General features: G+C 39.8%; 1 protein-coding gene across 1 annotated transcript; it reads right to left on the bottom strand.

Annotated features, from left to right (window-relative positions):
- SAC3B (SAC3/GANP/Nin1/mts3/eIF-3 p25 family) lies at positions 1-7,060 on the bottom strand. Its single transcript, XM_078585224.1, has 12 exons — positions 6,771-7,060; positions 6,105-6,326; positions 5,791-6,035; positions 5,532-5,632; positions 5,176-5,391; positions 4,862-5,089; positions 4,692-4,783; positions 4,222-4,315; positions 3,293-3,385; positions 2,206-2,897; positions 1,980-2,103; positions 1-1,903 (listed from the first exon to the last, which is right to left on the bottom strand). Exons 1-12 carry the CDS (start codon positions 6,953-6,955, stop codon positions 179-181), a joined length of 4,017 nt encoding a protein of 1,338 aa, XP_078441350.1. The 5' UTR covers positions 6,956-7,060; the 3' UTR covers positions 1-178.
- Between the last annotated feature and the right edge of the window lie 6,989 nt (positions 7,061-14,049).

Here is a 14,049-nt window from a genome sequence, read left to right as displayed (position 1 = left end):
TAAGTGTAAATATTTTCTTCCTTTCTCTCTATTTTCATTATAAACCTTTTATATGAGGGAATAACCAACTGGAAAACACACTCCACAATCTGGGTTGTTCTACCTTTTTCTACCATTACATCATCTTCTTTATACATGTGTGGGATGACATCCAGGCATAAACCATGGGCCTACAAAACTAGAAATAAACCGCAAGCTTTCGACCAATGGAGTCCTGCAACTTGCCACACTTTTCAAGCAACATCTTCAACCGATCCGCAGCCCTCTCCTTGGATTCCTCATCAAAAATTCCAACAGTTCCCTTCAGATTACGCCCCGTGCGAAATACAACAGCCTCACTCTCCCGACAAGTGTCTGCACCCCTCCCAATAGCAGAACCATGAAAAATACTATCCGCAGCTCCCTGGGCCGTTGAGACAGTTGATTCAGGCTCATCTCCGTCATCCGTCTCAAAGTTCAAATCCTCTAGAAGCACCCGACGAGGTCGTGATTGCACAAGCTGAACCAGTTGTTGGACTGAGGGGACTCTGTTCTCCATTAGGACAAAGGCAACTGAGGAATTCCCCAGAGTGGACAAACCCATGAGCCGCCAGTTATAAATTCTCCTGAAAATTGTAATCCAATCTGGAACAATGAAATGCCGGAGGCCCCGGCGTTCAAGGGATGCCCCCTTCTGCACCATGACTCTGGCCTCCAAAGAAGCCAGGCTCTCGCTGGCGAGCCCAACGCTACGTAGGAGATAGCCCAAAAGGCAGAATTCGAGGGCCGCCTTCTGCTTTGCAAGGTCACCCAAGACCTCACATCCCTGTCGGCTTATCTGTAGCCAATCATTAGGGAAGTTCTGGAGCTTGCATCTCTTTATAGCAGACAAAATTGGTTCGATTTTCCGCCAGCTACTCCAGTCGGCACTCGGCAACCAGTTGATAGTGAATTGGGCATCTTGATACGGTACGGAGGCCATCTCTGGGGCTGGCCAGCCATTACTGTTTGCGGCTGCGGCTGCTCGGATCTCCTCAGCAGCATCATCCAATGTCTTGTTGAACAAGGTGACACAATCATTAGGGCTGATAGAAGAGTTCTCTAGGGCTGTGAGGTGAGAACTCAAAGAACTCATGACCAAATCTCGGGGCCTGATCCTGTGAAGGGATGGTTGACGCGGGGAATTCTCTGCCAGCCATTGAAGACAGTCGCGGAGAAGGTTGTCGTCACTGAAGAAGCAGCCCCTTTTGTGATTCTCATCAAAATGGATAACACGGAGGCTGCTTATAGTAGCCTTTCTCCTTTGGGACCCAAGCCCCAAGCCCTCGATGACTGCTGATTGATCACACTTTGGGTAAGTGCTAGAATAGCTCATCAGGATGATCAGAGGTAGAGAAGATCCAGCAGGAATGGAATCCAGAATTTTATGAAGGCGATCTCTCTGAGTACCCCATGGAATGTCCTCTGACGCAAGAAATATCATGGCAGACAGACCAGCCACGGCAGAGGGATCGTCGTCCACATTCAGTTGACTGTTGCTTTGAAAACTGAATTCCCTAACAACAGAGTAGCAGCAGTAACTTGAAGTAGAGTCAATCTTGGATGAGTTTTCGATCTTCCTCCAAATCGATAACACAGGAGAAAAGAAAACAAGCTCCTCATCCTCTTCTCTTCCGGGAGAGCCCATGAGCTTCCAGAGAAGCCAGGAGGAGAACAAGAGCTCATCTTCGTCTTCTTCACTGTAACCTCTTTGCAGACAGATTGCCAATTTCCATACCAGACACTTAGCATGGGGATTTCTTGTGCTTAGAGCTGGTGCAATAGCCTCTGAGACATTAAGCTGAGCCCATGATCTTTCATAATTGAGATATCTCTTTTTGGCAACTTTGTCAATGTCCAAATTCCCATTTAATCGATGACCCTCCTGCTCACATAAGAAATCAGAATTATAATAAATGCAATGATTCATAAAAGTAGGGTTGAAGGGCTTTCAAGAATACTTTGGCCATAAGCGCAGTTTGCCGGAGTGGAGGTCCTAGAGACAGAGAGTTCAGGGCAGTATGTGCTAATGACAGTCTTTGGACTCTCCTTTCCCGCTTCCTTGATGCAGTTTGTTTCCATCTCCTGGCAAGAAAGAAGAGATGTCAAAAGGTCACATCATCATCATACATTGAAAAGAAGTCCATAGTTAATCCATTAAACAATGAGATCCTGATGAAAATTAACCTTAAGATCTTCCTAAGCCTTGCCACACTCGCTTCATGCTTCAATGATTCCGCTGCATGTACATTCAAATTGTTGGTTTTCAGACATGACTCTGACCTTGCTTGCACCTCGGCTTGTACAGATATCCCGATCATATGAGGAGAAGGAGCTTCATCTAAAGCGCTGTCCGGAGATGGCTGAAGTAGTGGTGGGCCATCATCATTGGACAAAGGCGACTTAAACGACGTGAATGATACAACAGATATTGCCTCATCATATTTCTCCATCTGAATATCATCGTCATCATCCATTTCACTTTCAGTGGCTCTCTCAGAACTGGTAGACGGCAGATTCTGTTCTGCAGGTGACATTGGAGGTTCCATTATCTCACTGGAGCCAAGATCAGCGAGTACATTGTCTGGCTTTTTGTCGCTGGCCATGTCAATCACTACTTCCGGAATATGAACTTTAATTTCTTGCCTCTTGATTTCGTTAAGCACATTAGATGGAAGCTTATGCGGGAGAATAACAGCCTGACTTCGGCGAACATCTTCCACAATGGTCTTTGACCTCTTCATCTTAACCAATTGTGAGCTTTTTGTAGGATAGTCAACATCACCGTTCAGGAAAGGTCCTCCTTTCACCATGTACGGCTCCTCAAATCTCTTGACTGAGAATCCATAGTATTCAAGCAAGCTGTCCACATCTTCTCCCTGAGCAAAGGAACCAGTCAATGGACGACATATAAATACTTAAAAGTATTTTTAAACATTCGTCCTTCTACGTAGCAGCAATAACATGCGGTGCTCAGTTTAGGTCTAAAAAATGAAATTCAAGTCCCTTAGATAAGCCAGGCTTTAGGAAATCGTAGAATCGGGTCTAAAGAGCAAAGCTTACAACAAGATATTGAATATCCTCTAGCTTCAAAGCTGTTGAATTAAATTTGTATCACTATATATGCCGTTAATTCCATAAGAAAAGAAGTATCGCACAGAAACATTTATAAACTAATATATATATCATCGATGGTTCCAACCACTAATCCCTAAAAACCAGTCAATTCTATTGAGCATGTTAAGCTGGAAGTAATATTCGTCGGGAGCAGTACCTCAATAGCGAGCCATTTCTCGACGTGCTCAATAGGAATTCCTTGATTGATTTGGATACCGCTATGAAGTGAGGCAAAGGCCTGCGTTCTTAACTGGGAGCAGCACAAAATTCAGAAACATACATGAGTGAAAAATACAAATGACTGCAACATGCATAAAATGCAACTGCATTATAGAATTAAATGCTGAATTACAGATAGAAAAAATGAAGTTTAAAGAAAAAGAACTCAAACCCCAAAGAAACAACAAAACATTAAAAAAATCCTAAGGGCTGATTTCATCAGGTATTGACACTATCGATAAGTTAACCATTTCTCGTAATCTCAGAAACAGCTATGGATATCAGGAAAAATTACTAATCGAGGATCCCCCCAAAAATTCACAGGGACAGCGATACCATCCCTGTCGTTTCTAGATTTAGTTTTGTGGTTTAGCCTGCCTTCTCGGAGCATTTTCGTCATTAATGTTTTAGGGTTTTTTTCTCCTTTAAATGGGTGTAGCCCTCTACTTGGGTGGGCAGACAAGAAGTATGTTGAAGTTGGTTCTCTTTGTCTCCTCCATATAATGTCAAGCCTGCAAGTGACCCTTCCCTGAGCAACGTCCATTCCACCAATGCCTCCTTCTCCTATTTCCAAGTTCACCCCGGCATATCCTCCCCCATATTTGATGATCATTCTGGCATCTTCCTCCTTTCCTGTCCTCTCCCTAATAAGAACTTGCAGGTTATTATCAGAAAGGTAAAGGCTAGGGAGATCAGCAGAATTCTTAATCTAGACGTTCAAATATTTCAGTATGGAGGCATGAGGAAACTACTGGTAGATCTTAGTAGTCAAATATTGAAATCGTGAAAATACTTTAACGCATAGCAGTCGGGAAAATAACACCCAAACCACGCGGTTGTACTATGACAGACTCAATCCAAAAATACCTTGGAAAAGTGAGCATGCATGAGACATGCTTGAAGATAAGTTGCTTTTCTGGCAAGCCGAAAGAAGGCAATGAAATTTCCCGTCCTGCAGGCTCTGAAACAAATAATGACTTGGCCTATAAGATTGAACTCATAAATACTTGGCAAAATCTTTCGAGATACTAAACTATCTCACTTGATTCTTTATATACATATTGATCTGGAATTTTCAAATCAAAATAGCAGGCATAAATCTCACAAGAGTTGATGAGTTATGGAATAAAACTTGTACGGATTCCAGGAGCTTGTCAATTTTCCCAAAGAAATTACAAGGAAATCGGTCAGAAAAATAATTGTAGTGCCAAAGACCTCTTCTATTTACATCACTCAAACAGTTAGACACACAATATTCACACAAAAATCCCAACACCTAGTGGATAACCAAACAGCAAGACTGCACAAAAGAGAATGGTAAAGGAAAGAAGTCTTACCTAGCCACATCACGAGCAAAAACAATCTCTGGAGAGTGCCGTACATCTGGCGACATCTTAGCAAGGTTAAGCGATAGCTCAGAAGGCTCAACCTGGGTAATGATTCAAGAGATGTAAACAACGTCTATAAAAAAGCAAAAGATTAGTGATCTTTAATGCGGTTGATTTACCCTGTAGCCTGGATGTTTGTCCAATTTTAGAAGAGCATAGTAGCCCCGAAACTCTTTCTCAGATGAGATGATGCAACCTCGTCTTCTATGATCATCATACATCTGAAATAACTCCACAGATGTCTTGTTCATCTGCTCGATGTTCAGATGCGCATCAAAACCTTCAGAGAAGCCCTCTCCTTTAGGGTACTCAGCGAGCTCATGCATAGCAATTATGTGAAGTCTAATCTGTAACAATGAATAATAAAAATCAGTTAGTAACCTCCGCAACACAAAGAAGTTCAGGAATAATGATGACAAGCGGAAGAAGATACCATTTGCTCAAGCATTTCTATCGAATCACTGTTAAAAATGTGTTGCATCCTTAGGTCCATGCGGACTGCTCTCATTCTATCCCAGAGAAAATTATAGAGCCCAAGAAGCTGATCATTGTATGGGTGTTTCAGTAAATTAAGAAGATAATCAACAGTCTTTCGCAAAACTGGCATGGGCCTTATCAGCTTTGCATCACGTTCTGCTGTACGAGTATACTGTAAAAATAAGAAAAATCACTTCAAACATTCTTCATGGAGGCATGAGGAAACTACCGGTAGATCTTAGTAGTCAAATATGGAAAAATTTCTCAGACACAGAAAACGCTAACAGCCATGAGAGGATTCCAGAGATATACCTTCTTCACAGCAAGAGATACACTTGTCTGGTGTCTATCTCCATCCAAGCGCTCGTACTGGTCAAGATCTCCTTTTCTTTCACGCTCTCCTCTTTCAGATTCTACGCAGAGAAGTTAACTCAATAAATAACTAGATGTGAGATGATGTTGATGCTTACACCTAAATTTTCTACGAAATTAGACGTTTCCGAGACATCAGTTTGTGAAAAAAAGCATGATCTTTAGAGGAAGTCCCACTTAAAATTTTGAGGAGGCACACCTGGACACATATCAGGGCATACACCACGGATCGGCGCAAAGACCTCCATGCCTTCACCGTCCAATGATCTGTCAGTCAATGTATCTGCTTTCTTCCCAATGTTAGTTGGTGTTTTCACTGCCCCAGCTGGGACAAGACTAGTTCTACTTCCTGTAAAATTCTTTGAAATTTGCGATGATTCATCTCTAGGTTGGCTGAGTTCAGCATGAAATCGCGCCAGCCTTTTTGCTTTCGCTTTCGTTTCCCTTCAGTTGAAACTAGAGTTAGCCAAATGTAAAAGACTATTATTAATAGGTCATTTCAATAGCAATTACCTCTCTAAGTCTTGCTCATTGGAGAGCGACATACTTAAGGCTGTATCAACATTTCCCTGCGAAGGGGATCTGCTTCGCTTGGGACCATGAAATTTGGAAGAAATTTCCGTAGGAGATTTTCCTTCATTATCTGCGGCTGCCTGGGAAGCTTCAAACGGGATCTTCTTCGTGGAAATCCGGTTATGAGGCTCCTGGTGACTATGAACTCTTGATGAATCATTCCTGAAGAAATAAATAAAAATTCATAAGTCATTTTCACACGGATGTAAACAGAAGACACTTTCTTTCGCGCAGTCGTTACATAAAAAGCGCACTACTGCCGCTAATATTGAATCCAGAAGCAAAAACCAGCAACTTAAGGCCTTACATTTAGTCAAAACACCATTTTCCCAAGGATGTAATCGGAAAATGCATGAAAGGGAACGTTTGGTGAATGAATCGAGACTCTATTTGTATAAAGATCATCCTGATACCCACACCAATGATGTCGCTTTTACTTAAAAAGCACATTTTCAATCGCTAATTATTAAACCCATAATCAAAAAACCAACATTTAAGGCCTTGTGGTCAGTCAAAACACACCAAAAATACAGCGAAAGAGGAAATATTTACAGAAACAATGAATCAAATTGAGGTTGATGGAAAGCGGAAGTCAGGAAAACGCACCTGACGGGTTCCACAGCCGATTGTAGGGGAATAGAGCGCGTAGCGGGCGGCTCAACTGGGACAGGCTTCGTGATCGAACCTGTGACAGGGTTTGGAGACAAATTCCCGAAAAGGACTGGTGTATCGCGCCGGAATTTGGTGAGCGGACCGACATTTGAACCAAATCCGCTACCCGGATTCATCATCAAGAGCAGAGAACGATTGAAGGCCGTCGAATTCGGCCGAAGAACCAACCTCGAATCATAGACGCGTAGTTCTTCGCTGTTCCGAGGAATTTCTCCCGTTTTGGTACCCCGCCTCCTTGAACAAATTTAACGGTTTGAATTATCGTTTGGGCTAGGGATTCGATCGGATCTAATTGGATCAGATCCGGACTCGATAAGAGAATCCGATCAGTTGGACGGCCCAGATGAACTGATTTGTCAATCTTACAGTGCAGAGACGCGGACGGGACGGTTTGTTCGTCCCGGGACGAATGGACGGGACGTTTTGCGTCCCGTCGGACGAAAAAACCATCACGTCCAGAGGTGGATGAAACCCGTCGGATTTGCTCCTGACTGTTGACATATTGCCACGTGGCATCGCTATATCAATTCATTGACATTTTGCATCAAAGTCCCTGCAATTTTTTTAGCCAAACTGACATCGCTCAAAAGTAATTGTACATATTTCCCTTCGCCTTCTCTCTCCTCCGTATTTCGCTAAAAAACTTAGAAAAATTCATATTAATTCAATCAGACCTTGGAACTCTTTTTATTGGATACTTACGCCTGCAACACGCGACTGAGAGTTGTTTGAAGGGCATATTTGCAACGAAATATGAAAAACAGTCCCTCTGACTTTTATACTTACAGTTAACTCTTATTTTTCTTATTATTGCATCCTTTTGCAATTTAAATATTCAATTCTTCATCAATTGAATTCCCAAAAATTCAATAAAGCTCCAGAAAGATGTTCAAATTTCATTGTTTGATCCCCACATTAATTAACAGTAATAATTATTTTTTGACATGCCATTATCATTTTACTATAGTAATTCAAAGTTCAAATAAATTGCGTAAAATGAATATGATAACAGATTGCGTAAAATTGTATAAAATTAGGGTAAAATTAGAAATTTAAAATTCATTCTTCCTCGATTAAATTGCCAAAAAATTCAATAGATTTCCAGAAAAATGTAGAAAATTCACGATTTAATCCCCTCATTAATTAAGAAAATAATTTATTTTTAGACATGCCATTATCATTATTATAGTCATTCCAAACTTAAATAAATTGCGTGAAATGAATATTTTAACAAATAATTAGGGTAAAATCAGAATTTTAAATTTCATTTACTCTTCGATTAAATCCCTAAAAAAGCAATAAATTTCCAGAGAAATGTAGAAATTTCATTATTTAATCCCCAGATTAATCAACAATAAAATTAATTTTTGAAGAAGCCATTACATGAAATTCGAGCTTAAATAAGTTACATGAAATTCATAATTTAACAGAAAATCTGAGTTAAACCTCCCAATTTTCAAATCGCTTCATCCCAAGGAAATCTGAGTTCCTCTCTATCTCACTCTCCGTCTATTTTTTGTTCTCTATTATTGTTTGTGACCGTCTCTATATTGTTCTCTCTATGCATCTATTTTTCTCTCTCTCTATATATATCTATATATATATATTTCTCTCTATCTAAAATTGAAATGGTTAAATATTTAGTAATGGGAAATTGTAGACATTTCTTTCACAGACCCTTTCAAAATTTCCATAGGACTTAAAAATGAAAGTGAATGTACGCGATGATTGTTTTTGTGGGGCTAAATCAATTGTTCATCCACCATGTCAAAGAAGGACGAGACATAGGATCGTTCATTCAAAATCTAAGACAAAATGTAGAGTAGAGTTCACTCCGCCGTCCATCCAGCTCGCACAACATCATCTACACAATGGTGTATTATGGCGGTGTTGAAATGGCCTTGTCATCTCTCACAGTTTTAGGCAGTCCATATCGACACCCGAAGAAAATCATATCTGCAGAAAATTAAATTGGTAAAAAAATTTCCAAGGAAATGGGTGTATAAATCGATTAGGCAGATAAAACATTAACAAAACTACAAAATAATAGCAAAATATGATTTTATTAAGATTTATATGAAAAATATCCGAAAGAGTTCAATTAAGGGGGAACCCATTTTCAAGGGTTGATGTGAACCTGGCCTCGGAATCCTTGTTTGTTGTCTTCATGTCGAAAATATATATCTTCTTGTCTAACTGAATGGTGATAAAATTTCCACAGTTGTCAAAGATATTCAACATACTTTAAGAGGGGATCCAACATCAGGGTAAATCAATGACTGAAATATCATAACTGAAAACTCAGTGTCATCAATCGGCAGATTCCCCTTGGAATTATGGATGTAAGAAAGTAGTGTAACATTCTAAATGTGTTTCTTTGGGAAAAAACTCATTAGCAACATGTTTTGCTGCAGGACAATGAAGTAAATAGAGATAGGGCTATCTGAACAACGATAGTAAAAGATTTTACAACTTACTGTAAATAGAAAGATAAAGATAAAGCTACTGAAATAAAAGTTAAATTTAAAGTTCTTTATTCTATTGCCACCACCGTGCTGTTTTTAGCAAAGCATAGAATGAGAAACATAGTAAACTATCACGACTTACAACAAAAGATAGAACAAAGCAGCAACAGAATTCCATAGACTGCCTTCATGTTGTTCCCATCATTATTCTGTTACATGAAATATAGAGAATTAAGACAAATAAGCATGATTGCGCACAAGATAGAAAGCGATGGAACATAACATACCAGCACATAATATGTTAGTGTCATCATAGTCATCATCGGAGTCTAAGGAGTATTGGTCTACACGACGAAACCATGCTCGTAACATCATCAACATATTAACGCTCTCTGCATCTAGGTGTGATCTTCCATATGCGGTGATGCCTCGGCATACTGAGAAAAGTTGCTCCACCGGTGCGCTGGTCGGGCTTACGCCAAGAAACTAGAGTACATTTTTGGGTCAAGATTGGAAAGTCCTGCATGCTGACCTCCTTCCACCAGCTCAACGGAGTATCCTCCTCCTCGTTGAATGGGATGTAGAGATACTTATCCAGCTCTTGTTTGGGCATGGAGCGTGGTCGCTGATGATTGCTCGGATGCTTATACTGCCATCTAGAGGTAACATACTATGGTGGATGTCAACCTTCTTACAGTTCTCCCTACTCTGAGTCACATTCAATAGTTTTTGAATCTGATGTATAGTCCAAAAGTCTGCCAAGGTAGGAAAGCACATCTTGGTGACATAATGGATCCACAACCTCTACTTCTGAAAATGGATCAAATGTTGTCGCAATAGCAAATGTTTGATTGCCCCAAATTATCATTCCATATTGCATCATCTTAGTGTGCATAGCACTACATGTGGACCCCAATGCATCCCTCCACTCAAAATCCAATGCTGCCCTTACATTATACAAAGCATGCTTAAGGTGAGTCATAAGCTCAACGACCATTGATGTTACCTCTGTGATTTACAATTTCTTCGTCAAACAGACAAAGTCAGAACCTTGACACAGTGGGCCAATGATGCTCACATATTCCATCAATCATCTCCCAGTCCTCTTGACAAAGGTCGTAGTCTGTGGTCAACGTCGTAAGAAACCTTATAGCCATATTGTCAAGTACCTCTCTCTTGGAAAGAGCACACTCCAACATAATGAAACTAGAGTTCTAGCGTGTTGGGCAGTCACCTTTATCTTATTCGAATTTGGGAGCTCAAACATTTTGTAGAGATCGGCATATTTCTCCATTCAGTGTGTGGAACCTTGAATGGCATTAACGATGGCTCTCACGCGTGAAACATCTAATCCCAAAGGTGCAAGCTTTGCCGTTGTACTTTTGTCGACCCGTGATTCGAATGGTGCATCCGTGTCTAGCATTGTGTCTCGGCGAGAATCTCGTACGCACAGCATAATACTCCTTGGTGCCTTTGGATTATGAATGGTCTTGAGTCTAGCCTGGACTATGAGGTTGAGGACGTGGGCAACGCATGGTACATATTGTTCCATAGTGAATTGAGGGTTTATGGTCTTCAATGAATCCACAATGGCGGCCAGCATTGTTCCGTTGTTATATGCATTGTCCGTAGTGATGGCACAAATCTTTGACTTAATGCCATATTCATATGCAACTTCCATGATGATCCTTGCCAAGTTGGTGCCGTTATGGGATCCCTTGATCTGTCCGAGAGAAAGAAGCAGCTCACAGAGCTTCCAGTCAGTGTCAATCAATTGGGCAGTGACACCTAAAAGGGTGATGTTATTTTGGGATGTCCAAGCATCCATGGTAAGAGAGACATTGTGGACGTCAGCAAACCTTTCCACTTCTATGTACATTTTGTACTGTCGCTTTGACCGCATGAGGACGAGGGACCTTCCCGGCCACTTGTGTCCCATAGAACCATAGTCTTCGGAACGACTTCTTCTTCACATGTCGCTAAGGAAGATCGTTGTCGCAGATGAACCTAACAAACTCCTCCTTCGTCTGATCCATGGTGAGGCCGCGTAAGTACAACTTGTTTGAGAGTAATTCATAGAGGAGAAGAGTTCTCTGCTTCGTCGAGCCTCCCCTGATGTCATCGTGAAATTTTCGATGGGCTTTCTGTAGATGTCTCCAAAAGACATTTGTGCTCTTATCTTTATTCCTCATGATGATGACCCTATGGGTCTTGACAAAGTGTAAACTAGTACTCTTAGGGGCCAACTTCAACAAATCGATCTAAATTTTAGACCGATTGTGTCTTCTGCTTCGAGATGAGCCGTTGTCATCGGCCTCTGTTCTCAGGTACTCAACAGGCACAAATGGCGTAGCCCTAGTGGTCGATTTCACAGTGGTAGCCGATGGGGACTCTATTATTCTAGCAGAAGTACTAGAAGCGCATCAAAAAATACAAAAAATCAAGCTGGATATTTAAATAATTGTACTTCAACCTCCAAGTTCATAAAAATAATGTTCTCAAAGAAATAAAGTAATGATGTTTGTATTTAAAATACCCACGTGAGAAAATACTAAATCAAGCAGATCAAACCATCCATAAAACTCAACTTCACAGGTAACCAACGTATATTCATTAGAACGTATAAACGTGATTGCTAGGTAGAGGGATGAAAATAACTCATTTCTTCCTTTTTGCATTCTCAAACCCATTTAGTGACCACAATTGATAGTCGTTCATAGGTAGAGGGATGGAAATCAATACTGATACACTAAGTATCACAATCCAATTTTCTCTAATTTCAGAAAATGATTGGCTTCCCCAAAAATTGCACAAAGGCACCATTATGCAAAATCATGGACTACCTTTATCACTTAAAAAATACTGAGATGCAATTGCATACTCGCTTTCTGAATTGATAGGCTTAGATCTGGCAACATGCATGCATAAAATCTACCTTAAGGAATATATATAAAAAAATAGAAACCCAAAGGAGAATAAATCTTTGAGTATGAGAAGTTGTAGAAGAAGAGATTAAGAAATGGCTACATGCTGCAATCATCTACCCCATTTCAGATAGTGCTTGGATGACCCAATGCATGTGGTTTGAAAGAAGGCAAACACTAGAGTTATAACAAAAGTACAATGGGAAGAAATTCATAACAGGCTATTAAGTAACAAGCCCAAATGAGATGCATAATCTTTCCACAACGAAGGATAACTAAAAGAAGAGATAATACGGTATATGAATATGGAATGAGGAAGACATTGATAATAAAAAATGTGAGGATATAAATGACAGTAATTTTAAGCATAATTAGGCTATATATTTATGATATAGGGGAGAATATTAATACTATGGAATAGAATGAAATGGAGTAGAGAAATGATAATATCAGTGTAATGAATTGAAAGAAAAAGATGAGATAGTGGAATGCAGAGAGAATTTCTGAGAATGTGGAGAAGAGACAGAAAAATTGGGGCAAAAATGAACTAACTTTATTACTGAATAGATGCCCCTTTCATACAAATTTTTCACATAGAGAGAGAGAGGTTAATGCTTTTGTCCAACGGTCAAAAACTGACCGTTGGAAAAAGCTGCAGAAAAGATTCCTTTTTCAAATAAAAAGGACTTCCAACAGCTATATTTATAGCTGTCGGAGGCTGGGCCTGATATTAATCAGGCCCAGCATATATTAGGTCCTTAATGGACCTAATATATTCCCTAAATGGGCCCCTCACTATTGGGCCTTTATTTAAATCCATTTTAGGTTAGTTTTTCCATTAGATTCCTAGGATTAGTCTATTACACGTACATGGCCTCAGGCCCATAAGTTAGTAAAATTAGCCCTAACTGGGCCGTGATGATCTAACAATCAGGAATATTATTTTGGGGAATGAAGTATTGTATATATTATTTAGGAGTGAGAGGAAATGGAATAGAGAAGTGTGATGAAAATAAATGGTTATAATACTGTGAGGAGGATACAGGTCACGACTTGTAGTAGGAAAAGTCTTTTGATTTTGTATTAAGATGTAATAGAAATAAGGTAGAGATGAAGAGAGAGAGACAGATTAATTGAGATAATACACTTAGTAGAGGATATTTTTTCTCTATTATTTACTTAAATTGACGGATAGATATGATTTAAACGTGCTTGATGTAGTTATTTAATGAGCATGTAGATTTGGAGAGAATTAATGAAATTTTATTTTCATTTCCAAGAAATTGGTAGCAAACTGAAATATAGAGAGGATAATGGGTGATAAAAGTGAATAAAAAGGGGGAATTAATACTTAAATGTATGTGTTAATAGAAAATAAAGGTAGGTAGATTCGATAAGATAATGTGTCTGGAATTAAATTTGTATGTTTTAGTAGGTATTCATGGCATTTTATTATATAAACTTGAACGGAAAATAAGTAGAACTTGGCAGAATTCCTGATGGGGTGCATGGTTGTTGATAAAATGCTTCAAAGAGGCAATTTATATAATTTTGGATTGAAAATTCAGACAGGTTTCAAACCAAATTCAATTCACTCAAGAAGAGATAAAGCTTAAATACCTATCTGAATAGTTCATACAGAGAACCACATTGCCCTAAATTGCTGAAGATGGGGGCATGAATTGCTGCCAGTTATTCTAGCAAGCATCATTTGCTTCCTTTGTCCACAAACCATGGTCTTTAAAGAGCTCCTCTCGTGCCTCCTTAGGCTTGTCAAGGCACAAAAGATCTGTTGCTGCTCCTGGTTACCTAGGCAAACCACTT

The sequence above is a fragment of the Wolffia australiana genome, chromosome 1, assembly GCF_029677425.1.
Source record: "Wolffia australiana isolate 7733 chromosome 1, ASM2967742v1".
In the NCBI taxonomy this organism is placed as follows: domain Eukaryota; kingdom Viridiplantae; phylum Streptophyta; class Magnoliopsida; order Alismatales; family Araceae; genus Wolffia; species Wolffia australiana.
Note: the sequence above shows the minus strand (reverse complement) of the source record. Positions and strands in the feature narration are given on the sequence as shown.